Below are 23,581 nucleotides of genomic sequence, written 5' to 3'. Positions count from 1 at the left end.
GAGCGAGCGTGGCTTTGACTAAATTTGTTTGGAGGTTATTGCTCATGTCTCATTCGGCACAAATCCATAGTTTCCATATTCACAATGTATTTGAATGTTAAACTATTATTTATAATTTAAACTAGGCTTGTACTTAATTAAAATTTTTATTTACTTACCATGCATTCACATATAGACGGAAAAGATGATCCTCTTCATATGAGCAAAAACGTGAACTTATAGAGCACCACCACACTTCTGTTTTGAATCCGTTATTTTAATTATTATTTCGCATATTAGAAAAAAGAAACAATTATGAAATAATAATTGGCTATACATTTTCCTTGAAGCATCCCATTTTGTCCCAGGGCTTGAGAACCTGTGCCCTAGTTAGGTCCATGCAGAAACTTACGATAGCGTCAGCGTTTAGTGACATCACTGAATGCTCTGTGTCAGACTCAGTTGTAGCTTCCATTAATTGCTGTTTTGAATCCAGCAGTGATTATTGAGACATTATAAGCTCTGATTATGACCAGTGTGGTATAAAAGCTTTGTTTATTAGAGGAATAAGTTAACTGGACAATGTTAGATCGTGACCATGCCTCTGGATGCCGTTCGAGTCTATAGCCCTCATTTATGTGTCTTTGTTCTGGTTTGCCGGTTGGTCATGAATTTCCACAAATTCATTAACATTTAGGCATTATTTCTGTCCCTAATTCTTCACAGTCTAACCCTCTAATTTCGCAGGTTTATTTTATTATCTTTCACTTTTAATCACTGTTTTCGCATCTCTTACTGTGGTAAACATGGACAGGGAAATGAAAGATTTGTGTCCCGCAGCCCTGCAGAGCGCAGTTATCTGATGAAATGACTTAGTTACTACATTTCTATTGCTTTTCATGTTGAAGAACTTTTTTTGTTGTTTCTATTTTCATGTATTTTAAAGTTTAAATCACATTAAAAGCTTAATTAGTACATTATGATTGAATGACGATGCATTTATATAAGGTCACAGTCACTCACAGCCAACTATAATAACTATTACTATTATAACCCTGGTGTTAATATCTTGTGTTTTATACTTTTCACACTTTTTGTGTGTACTATTTAATTAAAAAATTTATTTAATTTTATTTTGACCATTGCTACTGCCATTTCATTGTATTGTTTTATTTATGTATTTCCTTTATTTTTTTATTTTTATTGAGCTTTTTAGTCTAGACCAACTCTGAATCACAAATGAAACTGTCTCCCATAAGAAAAGGATTGGCAAGCTTTAGTTATTTTCATTTTTGTATTAAATTAGTTTTATTTCTGTACTTTTATTAAGAATACGCATGCACACACGCTCGCACACACACACACACACACACACACACACACACACACACACACCTGTTATTATATTTATATATGTAAAGGTTTTTTATTTTTTTTACTAGTTGCCAGTGAGAAGCGTGAAGAGCACACAGAGCTGTGCTTAAATGTGAAGTATATATTGATGAGCTGAAAACAGAAGAGGAGTGATTCTCTGACCCCATGACCCTGTTCATTGGTTTCTCCCAGTCTCATTAATATTCCCGGACACATCACTAGGACTGGCCTGACGTCAGTGTCATTGTTTTGCTCTCTCTCTGTCCCTGAATGCTCCTCTTCACACCTAGCAGCTCATTTTAATGCAGGTGACAGGAGTTTTGAACTTGAGAGATATGGTTTCATATAAGAAAAAATAACACATCAGAATCAGACAAACACACAGCTGATGTGTGAAATCGATCCTATGTAGCTAGAAGCATCTGCATTCACACACACACATAGAATACGTTTCCAGCACTCTTTCTCTCTCTCTCTCATGCTTGAGTAAGTGTTGCTGGTGTTTTGTTGTGCTGTTTATCTTCCGTGTGGTAGAGTGCTGACGTTATTCACTTGAGGTGTAATGTCTTAGATGCCAATCTTATTATGAGCCGGAGAGCTCTGGCAGTGTGAAGATGCTCTCCATCAGCTGGGCCAAACCTTAGACATCCCCAGCTGTGGATCAAATGAAGCCTTCAGGCCTCTCAGATTCACGAGTGTCAGAACACCGGCACTTTAATCTCAGCGAGTCGTGTTTGGTTTTCAAAGCCCTGATGGTTATCAGCCGTAATCTCAGTGTTGCTCCTCTGCGTGATTGTTCATCTTTCCCTCCATCAGCTCTTTAGCTTTGAGCCTTATTATTCTCAAATAAACTCTTCCAAATAAGAATCAGAATTGAATTTAGTGAGTAAAGCTGTAAATCTCATACTGACCAGCCATTTGTTGCGTCGGTTGCCTGTGTTTGCCCTAGACACCAAAACTAGCTACCACAGTGTTGCTGCGTATGTTGTTGGGTTGTTCTGTGTGTTTTGAGAGTGTTTCTATGCAGATGCTAAGGTTTGTAGAGTGTTTTTAGAGTCAAATGTGTAACAGAGCAAACATGCTAGCATTGTACAGTAAGGGGTGAATTCACTAAATTAATTATTATTTACAGCTTTAGATGCCTAGAAATCCATGGAATGGTTGTATCGAAATGCATTTATGAAACTGATCAATCACAGAATTTATACAGCTGTGATTATTATGCTGGGGATAATGATGAGCATGTTAATATCAGTCAGCCTGTAATCCTATAATACACTCGTGAATTGAAAAAGCTGATAATCCATTCATGTTTCATGATTTGCCTTTATTCTCTCTCTCTTTTTTTTTCATTCTGGGAAAACTGTTTCAAACGACTGAATCACAAAATGACGTGATTGAGTACTTTCATCACTTTTCTAACCAGAAGAGAACAACATCATTTGTTGCTCATTTACATGAGTAAAAAATCTCATATTCATTAAAGAACAATATGAAATTGATTTTAAAATCTGTCTCTCTCATTTAACAACTGTTTTAGGTTCATGGTCACTGTGAAATATTTGTACTATTTAAAAAAAAAAGTTTTCTGTGTGAATAATTTTAACGTGTATTTTATAGAAAAGTATTCCACCCCAGTCTTAAGTTTGACATGATCCTTCAGAAATCATTCTAGTATGCTGAGTTGGTGCTCAAAAACACATGATTATTAATGGAAGACTGTACAGTATGTGTCTCACTGTGTTTTTTCACAGTCTCATGTGTTTGGTTTACTGGACTCTGTGGTGGACGCAGTATTAGCTGTGACTCCTGGGTAAATTAAAAGGTTCGGCAGATTTAATTATGAGCTGTTCTTCAATTTTCAGGATTATTACATGGCTGCTTTATGTCTTGAGGAAGGTGGGATGTGTGATGGAGTCTCAGCTCTCGTTCCTCTGAGCCCAATTACCCATAATCCAGAGCTTCTCCTCCAGAGACGTTGTGTAAGGTCTCAGTCAGAGAGCTAGAAGAACAAACTGAAGTATAGCACAGTATATCAAACACATGCAGACATGTCTGTGGTTTTTTATGAAAATGTGATTGCACTTGCCAAACTAGCCATCACAATGCTGAGGTTTTACTAAGGCTTTGCTAAGTGGATGCTAAGGTGTTTTCAGTGTTATTTTTAGTAGGGATGCATCCGCCATTGGTTCTATCTAAATAGGGTGGAAAAACATGTCAGACAGCATGTATCAGAGTGGATTTTTTTTTTCTTGGGTTGAATTAAGGGCTCTCCGTGTTTAAGCAATAATAACACATTAATGCAGTGCCGTTAATGCGGTTCTATTTTGGATTCTATGAATCACCCGTAGTTCAAACTAGGGTTGCCAGAGCCACAGTTTTCCCTTCAGCATGCATTATTTGTAGCACATTTCCCATCCAATAATCTCAAAGAGCTTTGTTGCTTCTCATAAGAAACAAAGACTCAGCTTTCAAATCATGTAGATTTCATCACAAAATTAAAACATTAAATCCATTTTGGCACCGATCACTCTAGACGCTCCAGGTCAGGTGGCAGCATGAAGCACTAGTCTCTTCCACTTTAATGAATAAGTTATCCACCTTATTCTTCAACACGGAAGTAGAGGGCTTGCTGTATAGTTTATAGCATTAGTTGGGAGAGATTTTTTTTTCTTAAGGAAACTACATTATCGGATCGGCAGATATAAGTCTGAATAATCTGATATTGGTATCGGCTGGAACATTTAGTATCAGTGCATCTTTAATTTAGAGTTTTGCTAGGGTGTTTTGAGTGTTATTTAAAGTGTTGCTAGGATGTGAGTTTTTTTATTTCTCAACATGTTGCTATGATGTTGTTGCTAAGCAATAGCAAGCTAGCTTAGAAAGCATGGGATCCCATCCTCCCTGCAAATCACTCTCCAAAGCCACACCTCCTCCAAAACACAAGAACGTTCACCGAGCAGAGGCTAACCGTTGGCGATGTCGAGATGCCGTTGGTGGAGGATTGAATGCAATGCTGTCAGAATTAGCTCATGTCTCATTCACCGGTGTGAAAACATTACCGTATAAAGGGGCTGATATTTAGTTTTACTCACTTTTCTCTCACATTTTGCCCTTCTGTTCTGCTGTATTTACTCAGAGACAGAGAGTGATGCTATCAAAGTTCACGTTTGTACCATTTTTGTGAGTCCTGGACCTCTGTCTGGGCTTGGTGACCTCTGAAATGCACATGCCCGCTCTGTCGTTCAGTTAAAGGTCGAGTTATTTCCATCCCATGCCATGTCATCTTTGCTGAGAATTCATTTAGAGAGCATTTCAACTAAGTCACTAAAGCTTAAAGAAAGATGGAAATACTCTGTGCTGTGTCATTCTCAGCGGTCAGTTGAATTATCGCAGGACGTTTGATATGAAGAGCTGGCACTGATCTCAGATGAGTGTGTGTTTGTTCTTTCTTATTTAATGCTCATCTGAAGTAGTGTAGATACCGGGTTCATTATTTTCATGTACTACGTCGTTAGACATCATCTGACTTTGCAGTCTTCTCTGAGTTTACTTTTCTTCTATTTAGATTTATTTCAAAGTCGGATTTCCTTTATTTTTCAGTTGAAAGAAATAGACCCTTTTATAATGGAAACTCAGTCGTTATATACTGACTTTTAAAGTTAAGTTTGAATCATTTTCAGAAAATAGGACTTTAATTTTTGTCAGATTGATACTGTGAAAATGTAAAAATACAATTTACACTGTAAAAAATTATTTTTGGTGCTCACTATAGTACTGTAGTGTTAGATTTAGTAGTATTATTGTTATCATTAAATGTATGTAAAATATTATTTATAAAAACCTTTATTTTGAATTGCATTGCATTCTTACAATTGTGTTGTGCTCTCTATGGTACTGTAGTATTAGATCCTTTAAAATAAGTAATCCATTAAATCCTTTTCCCAGTTTTTTTTCTTCCTCAAAACCCTTAGTAGACTAGTCAGTCTTCTTATCAAGCCTTGTATGATTAGGTTTAGGTTGACCAGCCTGACTATCTTTGAGTAGTGTTAACTGGATTGCTAAAAGTATGTCTGAACGGTAGCATGGGACATTTCTAGTGGATTCTAGCAGTCAGCTGATGAATTTCCTTTATGCTTTATCTGCAAAGGTAATTATTTATCAGATCACAAATGCTAAATTGCAGTGATATGAAGATGAATCGGTCCGGCGGTGGAGGGTTTGACCTTGCTTTATCTTTAAGCACAAAAATGAGCTGGAGTCTATTCATGCTAGCATGCTAATGGATGCTGATCGCTATCGCTGCCGCTTTCTGAACTCAATTAGCAGCGTGATTGTCTGATAAACTCTCATTAGCATTAAAGCTAGATGAGCGTGCAGATCATCCAGCATCCAGAGAGCAGCTACGGGCTAAATGAAGACTGAGAAATGCATAAATTTAGACGTTAATCAGAAAGAACAGGCTTATTCGTTTGAGGGTGACGAATTCATCATGATTGACTTAGCATAATGTGGCGTGATGAGGTTTCCAAAAGCTTAAATTTAGCGAAAGTTGGGAACATTTTCTTAGCGCTATTTAGGCGGCTTGTATTATTTATATTTTTCCCTTGCTCAAATTTGAATGACTTTTGTGTGCTGTTTTCAATACAGGACTGAGAATGAGAGAAGAGTAGTGCCCTATGTAGTGCAGAAGGTGCTGTGGATCAGTGTGGATGTGTGCGGCTCTCTAATGGGTTTACTGGAATCACTTTAGGAAGGGTTTTATCCCGTGTGCCGTTCTGACCCATCTATCCCACACACCCACTCCACCGCTGACACCACACGCTCATCTAACACTAATTAAGAACCATTTAGCAAGTGTGTGTGTGTTTCAGCTTAAGAGAGCTGGATGTAAACCAGCAGTGTAGGACCTGTGATTCTGTATTAAACTTCTTCGGCTTCACTCATGTTAACGTAAAGTTTTGTCTTAAAATTGTTTTTATATTTATTATTATTACTTTATTATTATTTATGAGGTGGGGGGGTCTCAGAAATGTCAGCACTGAATCCATGAAATCTCTCAGAAGAGGAGTGCCTAAAACTTGTTTTACGTAACATAACATTCCCTGAATAATATTAAAAGTCCAGTTTTAAACTAAGTGTATTGTATTTATTTGACATTTTATGTATGTATTTATTCATCCATCCATCCATCCAGAATTCATGCAAGACTGGAAAAGTGTATAAAAAAAAAAAATGTTTATTGCTTTTATGTTACAGCAATGTGATGAAAACATCAATAGGTGATTAATAGCTGACATTAATAATTAAAACTTTTTTTTTTTTTTTTTTTTACTTGTAGCTAGTCTGAAGTTTTTTAGGGCTTTTATGATTCCTAGCAACATGAAGTATTAATATACCATGTCTGTTTATTGGCATCTTACAGTATCTTTGAATTCAGCTCGACCAATCACAGTTTGTCTTGTCTGTGGTAGTTACGTGGGAATCAGTAGATGCATTTACACGGAGCATTGTGTTCTGATTACAACTGGTTTAAAAGTCCAGTCTGAATGAAAATGCAATGACATAGAAATGGCACAATGACACATGACACATGACACATGGAAGTAGCCAATATTGTTTTCATTGAATATAATGAATGACCTTTCGTCTAAAATTCTTTTCCCACTCATCTTCTGTAGAGTGGTGTATGATAACCTTGTGGCACAAGGGCTTGCTTTGAGCTCTCATCTGCAGACGTCTTGTTTTAGGTGAGAATGCATTTTTGTACTGCAAGCATCATTGCACAAAACATTGTGTGCTTGTCGTCTCCTAATTAGGATCTGACAGATAAATGTCTAAAACAAACAAAAGGTGGATGGTTTGTAGGGCTGGACAATAAATTATATCTCTATGTTTGCATTTTCATTTAAAAAATAAAAAACATGATTTTCTTTTGCCCATTTTAAAATAAATAAATAATAGTAATTGTTTTAACAGCTTAAGGGGTTAAAAAAAAATCTACACCAAGTGAACACTTACTGCTTTTTATTAAATGAACACATATAGGCCTATGTGTAACTGAGTAGTGCAAAACAAGTACAGAAAGTGCATTCTGTCAACTTTTTAGTGCATGCAATTCACAATTTTAACTATGCAGCTGTGATAAGTATATTTTTAAGTTTTTTTTTTTTTTGTTGTTGTTGTTTTTTCAACTGTCTGCAGTTTTAAGAGAAGCTCTGTGGCATGAAACTGTTCCCACTGACACTAAAAACCCTCTTAGATGGGGAGCTAGTTGCTGAAGCACATAGCGGTTTCAAATATATAAATATATATAAATGAATACCAAAGACTTTTGCATTCTCTCTGTCTATATTATGAAAACTGATTAATATAATAGTGAAATTCCCTAATAGTAATTCCAAATGACCATAGTCTGTTTCTCTATTCAAACATCAGCGTTCGAGTAAGTGTGAACACAATCACAAACAGTCCAGTCGAGATCTCATAGACCGGCTGAACGACGCTTTCATCAGATCGCTAAACTCCAGCTTGTTAGTGTTTTCAGATCATCATCGGCATCAACCCGATCACTTTATTTAGTGTTCGTATAAACTCAAAGTTCAGATTCATCAGTTGAAATTATTTCAATCTGACTGAAACAAAAAATGTCCATATAAGTGTGTCTATAGGCTGTTCCTGTACTTCCCACAGTGTCTCGTCCTAAGTCTTGCCATGGCCATCTCCAGGGTTTTTGGGGAAGTGAACACTGTGTTTCTTTGTGTATTCTCTGTGGTGTTCCTTTTGGAGAACGTCTTTCCTCAGCACCGAACGAATCCTCTAAAGACCCCAGAGCTGTGTGTGTGTGTGTGTGTGTGTGTGTGTGTGTGTGTGTGTGTGTGTGTGTGTGTGTGTGTGTGTGTGTGTGTGTGTGTGTGTGTGTGTGTGTGTGTGTGTGTGTGTGTGTGTGTGTGTGTGTGTGTGTGTGTGTGTGTGTGTGTGTGTGTGTGTGTGTGTGTGTGTGTGTGTGTGTGTGTGTGTGTGTGTGTGTGTGTGTGTGTGTGTGTGTCAGTCACGCGTCCAGCTCTTCACTGGATCATGGTGCTGCGTGTTCACTGCTGCAGAAAATTGTCTGGGATGAGGAGAGTGAAAACCAGGAGTTTAAGAAACTGAGAATTTGCTCTCCTGGAGGGATGAGGAGCATCAGGTGAAGCGCTGATGTTAAACGTAAAGAAACTCTCAGTTCTGTCTGTGTTCACGCTTTCTTACTGCATTTAACTGCAATTAGTGCTGTTTCCTAAGGCTGTGATTTTATTGTATTTGATATTTTATTTTAGCGTTATTTAATTTTATTTAGTTATTTCTTATTTGATTTTACATTTTATGTTAGAATTTTTTTTTATCTAAAATATCTGTATTTTAGATTTTATTTATATTTATTCACTAAAAAATTTAATAAACTTAAGCTTTTAACTCATTCAGCTTATTTTTATTTCTTATATTTAATGTTTATTTTTTATATAATTTTTTTCAACATCGTTGTTTTATTTTTTGCTATTTTAAGTTATTTTTAGTTTAAGTTATTTATATAACATTTGTTATTTATTTATAAATGTTTATTCTTTTCTTCATTCATTCATTCATTCCCAGTCAGAAGTTTAGACCTTTTTTTATTGATTCATTCATTCATTAACAGTCAAAAGCTTAGAAAAAAAAATCTGTAATGTATTGGTTAAAAAGCTTGGATTCCTTGGAATCACTCTGAACACCTTAGCAAATGCATTGCAACAGTTTTTTTTTTTTTTTTTTTTTTGTAATTTAAATGTAATTTTAATACTTTTCCCCAGGCAAGACTTAAAAAATAAATTCAGTATTTGATTGATTAAAAAGCACAGAATCCCTAAAATCACTTGGAATACCTTAGCAGCCACATAGCAACCACTCAAACACAGCATATGGGTAACTTCACACTCACACTTCCATTTATAATGTGCAAAAATCTATTTTAGCAATCATTATTACTCATTATTGCTGCATATTAGAGTCGGTTCGTTTTGGCTGTCATCATGTTTTGTCTGGAATATTTTCCCTGCGGATGATTAAGTGCCGTTACAGAGCTTCTTCAGTAAGAGAAAGCGTGACTCAGGGACGTTGTAAATGTGATGTAAAACAGCAGAAATGTGAACGGTGATGTAGTCTCTCTCTGTAAATGCAGCATCGGCGCAGGCCAAATCTCTGTAACTGACAATCACGCTGCTCGCTAAAAGCCCCCCACCGCTCTTAATTATTAATATTCATTTCCTGTTCAGACAGAACTACCTCATCTTCCCGACTCACGCTAGAATCATTGTCTTCATCAGTCAGCTCTGTCTAGCCGTGTTTAAAGACACACACCGTTTGCAGGAGACATTAGCAGACAGAGCCGACCCGAGGTTTAGCAGAGGAGCTCTTAGACCTGAAACAAGGTGCTCTCTCGCTCTCTCTCTCTCTCTCTCTCTCTCTCTCTCTCTCGCTCTCTCGCTCTCTCTCTCTCTCTCTCTCTCTCTCTCTCTCTCGCTCTCTCTCTCTCTCTCTCTCTCTCTCTCTCTCTCTCTCGCTCTCTCGCTCAGACTCAGAGCAGCATTATTTTAAATAAAACCTTTGTGAAGTTGTTGCACGACAGCACACTTCTAATGGTGAAAATGGGAAATAATTCAGCTTAGGCCAAGATTGCCAGTTAACAGATCTACATTTCACCTTTCTTTCTTTCTTTCTTTTTCTTCACTAAATGACTGGAAAATGTGAAAAATAAAATTGGTAAAAAAAAAAAAAACAATGGGATTCATTCATTTATTTGTGTTCTTGTTTTTATGCATTTATTTGTGCATTCATTTTATTTATTTATTGCATTCATTATTTATGCATTTATTTATTTATTCATTTCATTTATTTATGTAGTTTTATCCTAGATTTACAAAAGAATGGAAAAGTGTGTGTGTGTGTATGGGGAGGGGGGGTTATGTGGCACAAAGTGAAAAAATCATTAATTCATTCATTTATGCAGTTATTTATATATTGATTGATTAATTCATGAATTTATTAATTAATTCATTCAGTCAGTCATTCGTTCGTCCGTCCGTCCGTCCGTCCGTCCGTCCGTCCGTCCATTATTGATTGATTCATTCATTGATTCATTCATTCATCCATCTTTTATCCTTATCCTGAATTTAAAAAAAAAGACTGGTAAAGTGTGAAAACTGATCTTAGTTTGTTTTTCCTCCGTCTGATCAACGTTGGCTTGCTCAGTGGGTTTGTGCTACATAAATACATTTGGATGGAACTGAATTAATTATGTATGAATGTGTACTGCACAAAGCAGCAGTTTTGGAGAGACTCCTTCGACTGTTCACGATTTATTTATTTCTTTTATGGTATATTATGTCTGCCAACTGCAACAGTTCACTGTTACTCAAGTGCGCATTTCTTATTTAATTTTATTTTTTTATAGTCATGCACCATATTAACTTGTGAAACACTAGGTTTTGATTGTTCAGAAGGAAGTGTAGCCCTTTCTAAAGTTAATCTGATCCCTCTGAGCTGGAGATTTCTTCAATTAGAGTTAAATGAACGAGTGACGTTTCAGCTGTGCACAGATTTCCAGTTTGGACTGAAGCTGTGAGAAATCATGTGCATAAATATGCAGCACTGATTAATTTACAGTGAGGGCCATAAACTAGAAGAGAGCTGAGATTTCACTTCATAACGGCCAGACGGAGGCCCGCTGTGGCCAAGCATAATTATTTGTCTTAATGCAAAATAAGTTTCTGTTCTCATTGAGAGAAGGCAGAACATTTTTGTAATGTATTATAATATTTTTTTTTTTAGATCATTATGGTGTGAGTCTCATATTTATTTATTTATTTCACTGTCACATCTGTGCATGTGAAGTTTACATAAAACACAAATTTATAGTTCATAATTGAACTACATACATAATTATTTTTTAGAATCTGGTTACAGAATGCAAATTGATTTTAATCAGTTACCACCCAGTATTATATGTATGCTATGTATATGTTTATTTATTTGCATGTCAATATTCATGTTTGAAAGATCTGTATACAGTTGCAGCATGCAGTATCATGTTCACACGAGCCGATTTTAGCGGCCTGACCTCAGTCTTCTGCTAGAAAGCTGTAGTAAATGGATGTTTAGCGTCATTAGATCTGACTTAAACACATCTGTTACTGAATCTATGAAGTCTGAATGTGTGAAATCTGTTGGCGCTTGTAGTGTTTGCCCTGCCGTGCTCAAGCGTGCTGACTGATTGGCTTTAATTGTGACGGGATGTCTTGTGTTTGCTCCAGAGATCAGAGCTCAGCTGCTGTTTGTGTTTGGCTCTCACCACTGCGTCTGCATGCATTGATTCCTCATGTCAGAGCGCTTGAGGGATACAGGGGTCATTAAAGTGGGATCCGTTTGACCTCGTGGTCTTCTGATGAACAGATGTGCGTTGCTGGAATGAGAGCAGTTCATCAGCACTCAAACACGGCCACATTCATCAGAGCTACTCATGTTAGAGACCAACAGAATGTGCTGGTGCTGTTTCTCTTGAATTGTTGATCCAGTTTATTTATAGAGTCCAAATGAATTGATGAAACGGATTGAGTTTGACTGAAATTGATGGGGTGATCCACATTCGAATCCGTCTTGAAGCCTCTGTATAAAGTCCCATGTGTATTTGATTTTAAAAATAGCCTAAATGTGTTAATAAGAAACTGTCATTTACAGACAACTATGATGGAGGTGTTTCTGAATTTATTTTATTTATTTTATTTATTTTATGATTTCATTTTAATTTTATTCTATTTGAATTTTATTTTTAATCAAATTTAAATGTAATTTAATTTAAAATTTACATTTTATTATTTTAAAATTGTATTCTATTTATTCTATTTTATTTGCAATTTTATTCTGTTATTGTATTTTGTTTTGTTTATTTTTTATATTTTGCATTATTTATTATTTTTTTATTAAAGTTTTTTCCTTTATCAGTTACTCTCATTTAAACACATCAATAACAGAAGTTTCCATGACCTTATTTGATCTTATTTTATTTCATTTTATTTTGTAAATTTTACTTTGATTTATTTTATTTTATTTATTATAAATTTTTCGTTGTGCATATATATATATATATATATATATATATATATATGTGTGTGTGTGTGTGTGTGTGTGTGTGTGTGTGTATATATAATATAATATATTATATAATATATAATCTAAAAATTTAAATACATAAAAAATTAGATAAAAAATAGTATATATATATATATATATATATATATATATATATATATATATATATATATATATATACTATTTTTTATCTCATTTTTTTATGTATTAAAATTTTTAGTTTTTGTTTGTTAAAATTGCAGTCTTAGCATCTTAGCAATCACTCTATCCTTATAATGATGATGATGATGATGATTTTTGCCATAATGAAAATGCATAAACTGTGTTTAAATATTGTAATTAGTCTGGTGAGTTAGAGGAGTAGTTCATCCTAAATTTGTCCTTTACCGATCTGTATGATCTGTAGCAGTCTGTCCTGATCCTGCAGATCCTTGCAACAGTTTATTTTGAAAGAAATTGATGTTTTTATTCAGTAAGAATGCCTTGAATTCATCAAAAGTAATTCAGCAGCAAATCAGCATATCAGATTGATTTCTGAAGGATCATGTGACACCGAAGACTGGATGTTGGAATGATGTTGAAAATTCAGCTGCGCATCACAGAAATAAATTAATTTTTACAATTTATTCAAACCGAAAACAGTTATTTTAAATTGTAATAATATTTCACAATATTACTTCTTTTACTGTATTTTTGACCAAATAAATACAGTATTGGGGAACAGTCGAGAGTTTTCCTTCAAAAAACAAACAAAAAAAAATCTTACCCTGACCTTTTGAATGCTAATGTAATTGACAAACTGATGTCTGTCAGTTGATGACAGAGTGATGTTTAATGTCACAAAGTACTACAGTATTACACTTTTACTTACAGTTGTTTCTGCATATTAAACTGAGATGGAAATTATATAAAACAAAAAAATCAGCTCAGGAAACGATAACTTATTTACCTTCCAGAAGATGACGTTAAGCAGTGATTTGTGTTATAATGTCAGGCAATCTATCATTCTGACACAAAATGTTTTTTTGACTGTAGAAAAGAATATTCAATCAATGAAACTGAATGTATGTTATGAGCTGCTGTTGCATTTCTGTTTTCTTCCCTGTTCTTCACAGAGTTTTGTAGTGCATGTTTGGAAGCTCATTTCTGATGTTAAAATGACTTCAGATGTCACTGACCTTCAATATTCTAGATCAGTTATTATGAAAGGCGTTGTGCTCTCGTGCGCATCAAATTTCCACTACAATAGTACAGAAACATGGGTAATGTTGAGGATGAGTAATTTAATATCACAGTAACGGTTTATGTGATCATCTACAGTTAGCTGTTTTTCATGGAAAAGTAATTAATGTATAAATAACCCTGTGTTTAATGCTTAATTACACTACTAATTTGTTTGTTTTTGGAAGTGATTTTTTTCTCAGCAAGGCTGCATTTATTTATTAAAAAGTATAATAAAAACAGTAATAATGTGAAATATTATTACTGTTTTAAATAACTGGTTTCTATTTGAATATATTGTAAAATGTAATTTATTTCTGAGATTAAAGCTGTATTTTCAGCACCATTCCTCCAGTCTTCAGTGTCACATGATCTTCAGAAATCAGTGTAATATACTTATCTGCTGCTCAAGAAACATTTCTGATTATTCATGTTGAGCACAGTTGTGCTGCTTGCACATGAAACATATTTTTAGGATTCTTTGAAAGAATATAACGTTCAAAAGAAATAGCATTTATTTGAAATATTTCATAATTTCTGAATGAAAGTATTATTATTATTATTATTGTTATTTTATAATCTTGCTGACCCCAAAGCGTATGTATTATCTCGTTATTTATCACAATGAAACCTATTTTATTTTATGCTATGCTATGCACACAAACCAACAGATCAGACACATCCACACTATATTTTCATATCTCTCTGTTTTCATGTTCAGTCTCACACTTAAACAATAAAAAGCAGTTCTACTCATTGAAAGCAGTACATTTACCGCCATATCAACATTATAATAAAGGTTTCTAAAGCATCGTACTGAAGCGACTGCTGCTTTCACACACATGCTCATTTTCATGCGTGTCAGATTAAATCTGTCATCAGTCTGTCTGTCCATCTGTTGATTCAGTAAAGCTCACTTACATTATTAATGTCTCCAGTCTCATTAAGCAGCTATTTTTCAGCAGCTCATTAGAAACAGATTGTATCGGTTGGCCCTGATGAGAAACTCTCCGTCTCTCCGTTACAATGATGGAGTCAAATGTCCTCCAGATCGGTGATGTTAGCGCTCGCTCACACTCTTTATCTTCGTCAAGCAGAGATTCATTCAGCTCGAGATTAAAGGATGATTAATAAGACTTCTGATGCGTTTACACAGCCAGAGCCTTTTAAGACGACTTCCAATTCAGTCGCTGATATGCAGTGGTGCTAATGAGATGTCAAACATCTGACGGACGCTCACACGCGAGGGGTCAGACGTTAACATCGCCGCTTGCACTTTCATGTTGGAAATTAATAATCTGATCTGCTTCAGATGGTGACTTTGACACTTGATACTGAAGCACTGGCCGATGTTTCTCAGTTTGATGATGTTGGACATTACACCACCTAGCAGAACAAGTCAAGTCAACATGAAATAAAAATGGATTTTATGTATTTATTTTCAATTATTTAGATTCTTAATACACGTTCCTGGTGATGCTGATGTTAAAATGTATTTATTTGTTGAATATAGCATTGCATCAAATTAATTAAATAGCTTTTAATCAGAACATCACCTATAATTAGATATAATATAAATAATCTCCTCAAATTGTATTTTATTTTGCAATATATTGCTGTATTTATTTTATTTATTTATTTAAAAATACACGTATAACAATAGAAAAAGAAAAACGTATTGTTGCAGGCAAAGTCTTTTAATATAATACATTGTTTTTTTTTTAGAAGTCACTATAGATTGATTGCATTATTTGCATCTTATGCATCTTGAGACTCCTGTTGGGAAATGTTAGAGAAAAATAGCAGAGAGTGAACATGACAGCTACTCACATGACTGTATGTCACATTACAGATGTGAAATGATCTGGACATGCAATGCTTTGAATCGGTTCATCTCGATTTGATTGCAGTTTGTCGTTGTGCAGTGATTTGAGTCTCTCTGTTCTGTTCTTCCTCTCCGTTTGCTCTTTTCTTTTCTTCAGCAGTGACACAGTTAGAGAAATGTGTTGTTCTCTCTCATAGTTCATTAGCAGTGGCCTTTATTGAGCTAAGTGAATAGAGCGTCTTTAAAGCTCTCTAATATCCTCCTAATGTGGTCTCAGTGTGCGGAGTTAAAGACCTGTGATTAAGTTTATCATCTCTAGTTTATGTGCTGTAGTTCTGTGTCAGTAATGACATTATTCTGTGTTTAACTGGCCGTGTTTATGCTTCATTTACAGGCTGTGGTTGAGAAAAAACATGCTCTTTAAATATGATAATAAATGAAAATGAATGGATAGAGTGTGGATATGATCTCATTGAATTAAATTTTTCTCTGATTTCAGAGTCTTCCTGCGAGCCATCAATCAGTACGCCGCCGTACTCAGCAAGAAGTTTCTTGATCAAACCAACTTTGAGCTGCAGGTGAGACTTCAACAAATCTGTTTGACTTTACTGCTTGGAACAGACAAGGAGGCAGTCCCCATACACTGTCATTATAGAAATCCAAGTTGATATATTCCTATTGCATGTGCATTTTATATATATATATATATAGAGAGAGAGAGAGAGAGAGAGAGTGTATATATATATAGTATATACTGCAGAATTTATTGAATTTATTTATTTTATAAATGCCTGTTATTCATTTATTTTCCTGTTTGTTTGTTTAATTATAATGTATTTATTTTTAATGCTTTTTTATGCATATTTTCAATTTCCATAATTTAAGATTAATAATATTAACTGACTGTAATGTTTATAATTTGTTTATATTGGGTTTTATATTGTAGTACATTGCAGTATTTATTGATTTAATTTATTTTATACAATTAATTTTCTTAATATATGTTCCTGGTCATACGCTTGTTGTTTAAAATAAAATGTAATTTATTTAAAATAATTTATTTTAATATAATTCATGTATTTAATATAATTTATTAAACAATCATGATTGTTGTGAAGTGTTTACTTCATCGATGCTTTCAGAATTTTATTGGTTGTCATTTAATTATATAACTTTGTAAATACTGGAATAATACCAGCTAAATTGAGTCTAATTTTGTGTTCAATGTAAGAAAGAATATCAGTTTGAACATTTGTAGGTGAACTGTTCATTTAATATCTGTATAATGCATGAAGACTTGAAGTGCTACTGAAAAGCAATGAAATCAGATGTATAGTTTATTTATGAAAAGCATGTTTTTTAATCGTCACTTTCCAGCAGGAATCATTCCATTTCTCTCATGACAGCCTAATATATTTGAATATTTGGTTGTTGTTGGCGTTTGGTGGTTATTCTTATCCCAGTCCTCGTTTTACCTCCATATGAACCTCTGGTGATGCACACTTTGGCTTTCAAGAGACGATGAATTCATTTGAAATAATTGAGTTCTTCTTGAGCTCTTCTATAGCAGTGTGTGTACAGACTGTTCCTCATACTGTTCATACATCGCTCAAATCTTTCACAACAAGTCTGCATAACCCATCCCTCTTTCCTTGTGTTATAAAAATGAGTGATTCTTCACCCGACTTGATGAGCATTACCAAGTGATCTCTTCTTTTTTTTTTTCTCTCAGCTGTGGAATAACTACTTCCACCTCGCTGTGGCGTTCCTTACCCAGGAGTCTTTGCAGCTGGAGAACTTTTCGAGTGACAAACGGGCCAAGATCTTCCAAAAGTAAGCACTGATATCACATACACCTACCCACAATGCACTGCTGCAAAATACTGTCACATTAAAGGCATCGTTCATTCACCCTCAGGCCATCCAAGACGTAGATGAGTTTGTTTCTTCATCCGATTTAGAGAAATGTAGCACTGCATCACTTGCTGAACAATGACTCCTCTGCAGTGAATGGGTGCCGTCAGAATGAGAGTCCAAACAGCTGATAAACACATCACAGTAACCCACACCACTCCAGTCCATCAGTTAATGTCTTGTGAAGTGAAAAGCTGCGTGTTTGCATGAAACAAATCCAGCATTAAGATGTTTTTGAGAACATTTTCAGCAAATGTTCATGTTTGGGTGAACTGTTCCTTTAAGGAGTGCAGTGAAGAGCCTGTTATCAGCTCCAGGAGCTTCTTGAGCTCATCTCCTGTAGAAACGGATCACTGTCTGTCAGGAGTCTTCTGCCTCTCCAGCAGCTTCTTCTCAGGGACACAAGCACACGTTTCCAAAACCACCCATTTCTCAGGACATGTGCTGCTCTTTCACTTTAATGTTGTGGGTGGATTCACAGGAATTGAATAACCAGCGACAGCACCAAATTATTATTTTTCTCAAGGGGGAAAATATCATTACTTATACAGTATTTTTCAGATGAATGGAAGTCATACAGTATTAGATCGGATGATAACAGCCTGATAGCAGTCGTTTTAATATCCATTTATTGGATATGGATTATTATTATAATTGTTTTTGCTTATTTTCCCATCTTATTTCAGCACAAACTTAAAAAGGGAAATTGAAAGAAGTAAACTTTAAAGAGCATCTCTTAAAACAGTCTTGTCTAGTAAGATCATGTTTGAGTGATTTGCTAAGAACATGTAGTGTAGTGATGGATTAAAGTTTTTTTTTTTAAACAACATCAAATTTTAAACAACTCATTAATTATGCCACTAATTTTAATCAACCAAAAAAAATTATAGTATCAACTAGTACTGTATGGGGCATTTTTTTGAAATTAAAAATAGTTATTAGAAAGTAAACTCTTCAAGGGCATCTCTAGAAAAATGTGAGCCTTATATGTGTGTGTGTGTGTGTGTATATGTATGTGTGTGTGTGTGTGTGTGTGTGTGTGTGTGTGTGTGTTTTATACATTTATTTGCTCCTTTTTTATTATTGTGCATTTATTTATAATTAAAAATCATAGATTTTAAAGCAAGTCATTGCTTAATAATAGCACATAGCATGAACATATTTCAACTACAAATTAACATTGCATTGCAAAAGAAAAAAAGTTGACTGAAATATATAGCTTGTGGCACGGAAATGTCAACTCGAAATATTCTAATATTCTACTCTTCTTCAAAGAAAATCTGTTTTGAGGATGAACAGCTGATATTTTTGGCTGAACTGTTTAATTTTAATACCAAACTTGTGCAGAAAGCACACAGAGCTCAACACAAGTCAGCTGTAATGGAGTTTAATTTGTTGACTTGCTGACAGCATTTCAACCTGACTGCACTTCATGTCCCTAAAAGTAAAGCAGCACAACGTTGGCATTTTGAGGGCTTTCATCAGGAAAAAGTGCTGATGTCTTGAGGACGCTGTATAACAGTCTGTTGCGCTGTTCTGTCTTTGTTCTTGTGTGCTGTTTGCCCCCCGTCGGGCCTCTTTCAGAGAGCTGCTTTGATTGGTTCAGAGCCGGAGCCGGAGCTTTCATCTCTGCGTTCTCGCTGTGTTCTGCTGGAGGTGTCATGCTGACCTGAGAGAACTGGCTTCACAGAAGAGGAGCACCAGGCCGCTCACTTCAGTCTCTCAGAAAACACTGTTTCCTGGAGAACCTGTGAGCCGTGTCTTTCTGAAACTGCTGGAGTGCTGTGGCTTTGCCAAGCCATTATTACACTGTTGCTTAGCTGTTTGGGTCTGCTGTATGGTTTCTGGGTGGTTCTAGGGCGTTGCTAGGGTGAGTGGCTGTTGGGTGTTGCTACACTGTCAATAGGTTCTTCTAAGAGTGCTTGCTTGGTATTTCGGGTGTTCTGAGTGTTTTTATGCAGTTGCTAAGTGGTCACTGACCTAATTTAAACAAGCCCACCCTTGAGTCCATATAATAATAGTCTGCTCAAATAAATCACTTATATGATGTCTAAGTTTCTGTCTAGTGTTTTATAATGGAAAAAAAAAACTATGCAGTGGTATGTTTACTGACTAAATAGTTTGTAGAAGCCTTCAATACTGTTGGTAAATATATTTTTGTATATTTGGGGGGTGGGGGTGTAGACAGTCTCATAAAAATATTTTCAGGAGTCTAATTTTTCATGATATCTTATTCAGATTTGAAATAGAAACTCATGAGACATGTGGCTTTCAACCCATTACTTTTCTAGATTGCTCCAGGACTCATTTCATGTAATTTTCATATCAAATAAAAAATTATTTAAGTGTGGTAAAAAAATTCAAGGCACTTCAGAGTCTATAATTTTTAATATTTTTGAGCATTATCAAATCTGGTTGATAAAAAGTAAAGCCCAAAGGGTCTTCTTTCCAAAGACACCAAAATAATGTTTGTAACACACTGAAGTAGGAAACTGTAACAATTATTAATTTGGTAGAGCACTTTCAGCTGTTAGTCCCATAATGGGGGTGCTGACTAACAGGTTAAATCCTGCTTAAATCAGGTCCTGGTCAGACTCGAGGTGAAGTCACAAGATGTGCTAGCATGATCTGTCACAAAACTGATTAAACCTCAGTAACGAGGGTCAAACTGAAGGAATGAAGACAGGAGTTGTGGAGGCTTTACTGAGTGTAACTGGGCTGCAACGAGCCTCGTCCTTGTCATCATAAATTGTGACTGGATGAGAGCGTATTGACAAATCAATCAATGGTGGCTCAGAATTCAGCCGAGGGCCACAGGCATCCCAAAATGTCAGCGTGTAATGCCAGCACTAATGAATGTGCGTCAGGTCTGTGGAGGGATCCGTCATCATGCTGCTTACTTCACACTTTCTTTGAATGAGAGCACCGATTCGGGACGAGCCTGCTATCTCATCTTCTGTCAGTTTCCTAAACTCGTTTGACATTGATTCTGAACAGCTTCTACTCCTCTTTCTGATTCGCTGATCATCCATCCGGTCCTGTTTGAACAGTATTATGAAAGTTTGCAAGCTGAGACTCTCAGTATCAGGAATCATTTAAATGTTCTGTCAGATATTTTGTGGTTTCATACCTCTCTGACTTTATGAAGTCATCTTTCTAAAGTCTTTTCTAATATCTTCCTATTTCTGTTTCACAGATATCAAGACATGAGGCGACAGATTGGCTTCGAGATCCGAGACATGTGGTACAACCTGGGTGAGCCGATCATTATTAACTCAGACAAAAATAGATGTGAAGTACACAAGGGTATGTCTTTCTGTAAGTTCTTAACACAGTTAGGTTTTATTATTGCACAATTTTCTCAAATGCTTTTATGGTTTAGCAAAATCTGCTTATTTTTGGATCATTTTATATACAATGTGTAATGTATATTATATAAAGTTTTCAGCAGTTTTGCATAGATACTCAACGGGAAAACTACAAATCAATGACAAATACAAAATTAACTTTTTGTTCAATTAAACTATTGTACCAACTTTTGAGTTGGTAAGATTTTTTTTTTTTTTTTTTTTTTGGAAAGTCTTCTACTCACCAAGGCTGCATTTATTTGTTTCGAAAATACAGAAAAAAAAATATATATTACTATTTAAAATAACTTTTTTCTATTTGAATATATATAAAAAAAAAATATGTGATCAAAGCTGTATTTTCAGCATCATTACTCCAGTCTTCAGTGTCACATGATCTTCAGAAATCATTATAAAATGCAGATTGAATGCTTAAGAAACTTTCTTATTATTATTATTATTATTATTATTATTATTATCCATGTTAAAAACAGTGATAGTTTGATTCAGGATTTTTTGATAGATAATTATAAGAACATAATTCATTTGAAATAGAAATCTTCTGTAAAATTGTAAATGTCTTTACTGTCACTTTTCAACTGAATGCATCCTTGCTGAATGAAAGCAGTAATTTATTTAAAAAATTAAAAAATAAAATAAAAACACATTTAAAATATGTAGTTTTTATGCAACCCTTGTGTGTCCCAAAAAAAATCAAGAAAGGTATCATTTCTTTTTGTAAGGTTTATGTCTGGCCCATTTGATTTGCTTACAGCTTTAGCACTGATTTAGATGGGTTATTTTCCAACCGAGACACCTTGCGGTTATTTCGAGTCGTGCAAATGGAAATGCTCTGAAAGTGAAGGTGCTAATTAGTGGCAGGACAGTTGAGGAGGAACCGCTGTGAAAGTATTTTCAGCTCCCACGTTCCTCTCTGAAGGAGTTTTTGCCACCTCACGCTAGACGTGGTTCTCAGCCGCCGTTGGATGTTGATTAGCTGGCAGCGTTTGATAGCAGGTTTAGTCACAGACACCAGAGATTCAGAGATGTTTGGCTGCATTCAGCGCTGTGATTGCACGAAACTCTGAAGATTAGCGGAGCTCAGATGAAAGTCTGTCTTTGGAGAGCTGTAGAAATCGTGCCTCTGACATAGAAGTTTTACACAGCTCACAAAAATACATAAAAGTTGTTGTTAGACACAAACAGGCAGTGCAAGGAAGTAGCTGAGAGTTGATATTCCCTGTGCTGTTGCACCTGCCGGCAAAAATATCACAAACAAATCTTATTTGTACTTCACAAAACACACAGAAAAGATCTTAAATAAACTGAAGAATTCAGGCATGCTAACTTGAGCATTGTCTTCTCAACATCCTGCAGGTCCACACAAAATCAAGTTTATCCCGGAGATGGTGGGTCCGATTCTGGAGATGACGCTGGTTCCTGAGATCGAGCTGCGTAAAGCCACCATTCCCATCTTCTTTGACATGATGCAGTGCGAGTTTCACTTCAGACGCTGCTTCCAGACGGTCAGTTCTCACAGACATCACTAGCTGTGTGATTTCTGTCATCATTGCATCCTAATTTGCATACTAATAGTACAGTTCATGGGAACGTATGCTGCCATTCAAAAGTTTGGGGTCAGTAAGATTATTATTATTTAATGTTAATGTTTATTTCTCTTGTGCACACAAAAGATCAATTTATTTGATTAAAAATACAGTAAAAACTTAGAAATATTATTGTGATTAAAAAACAACTGGTTTCTATTTAAAAGTGTTTTATAATGTAATTTATTCCTGTGATCAAAGATGTTTATTTTCAGCATCATTCCTCCAGTCTTCAGTGTCACATGATCCTTCAGAAATCATTCTAATATTCTGATTTGCTGCTAAAAAACAACAACAACAGTTTTGTTTTTATTATTAATGTTGAGCACAGTTGTGCTTCTTAATTTTGTTATTTATTTGTTTTGTTTTATGTGGAAATGGTGATACTTTTTTTTTAATGAATAGAAATAATACATTTGAAAAATATTTTGTAACATTATAAATATATTTACTTTGATTATTACTATTACTATTTTGATATTACTATTTTGATTAATGAAAGTGTGTGTGTGTATATATATATATATATATATATATATATATACAGTGGGGATCGAAAGTTTGGGCACCCCTTGCAGAATCTGTGAAAATATGAGTAATTTTCAAAAAATCAGAGAGATCATACTAAATGCATGTTATATTTTATTTAGTACTGTCCTGAGTAAGATATTGTACATAAAATATACTAACATTTAGTCCACAAGACAAAAAAATGCTGAAATTATTAAAATAACCCCACTCAAAAGTTTGGGAACCCTTGGTTCTCAGTACTGTGTTCTGTTACCTGATGATCCTCGACTGTCTTTCTGTTTTGTTGTAACAACAATGAGTTTTACGTAGTAATTAACTCAAATGATATATAGGGAATTTGAATAATTAATCAGGAATATGATTAATATAGCTCTCAGGTGACAGTTACATTTAAATTTATTGATTATGAAAAATAGCTCAATTGCCTATACTAATAACTAATCACAGGGCACTGTAACTTACTCATTAATATGTCAATCTACCATCCTTCATATCAATTATTGTGATATCTCTTACTGTAAATCACTGCAAATCAAACATATGGTTTGTCCAGCAAACCAGATTGAATTTCAATTTCCAATAACGTTATCACTTTTTATAATTCAAGGAAAAATATTCTCTGG

The 23,581-nt window shown here is 34.9% G+C and overlaps 1 protein-coding gene across 1 annotated transcript in view; it reads left to right on the top strand.

The window, feature by feature from the left end:
- The window catches only part of LOC113081086 (dedicator of cytokinesis protein 1-like), a 160,777-nt gene extending 138,397 nt beyond the window's left edge, over positions 1-22,380 (top strand). The window contains exons 30-33 of the mRNA XM_026253134.1: positions 16,059-16,137; positions 17,292-17,392; positions 20,670-20,728; positions 22,198-22,380. Of these exons, the coding sequence (XP_026108919.1) occupies positions 16,059-16,137; positions 17,292-17,392; positions 20,670-20,728; positions 22,198-22,370 (412 nt within the window). The 3' untranslated portion in view covers positions 22,371-22,380. The remainder of the gene's footprint in view (positions 1-16,058; positions 16,138-17,291; positions 17,393-20,669; positions 20,729-22,197) is intronic.
- Positions 22,381-23,581: the final 1,201 nt, after the last annotated feature.

Source organism: Carassius auratus, unplaced genomic scaffold, assembly GCF_003368295.1.
Source record: "Carassius auratus strain Wakin unplaced genomic scaffold, ASM336829v1 scaf_tig00033088, whole genome shotgun sequence".
NCBI classification, from domain to species: domain Eukaryota; kingdom Metazoa; phylum Chordata; class Actinopteri; order Cypriniformes; family Cyprinidae; genus Carassius; species Carassius auratus.
The sequence above is the reverse complement of the archived record's forward strand: the minus strand, read 5'-3'. Positions and strand labels throughout refer to the sequence as shown.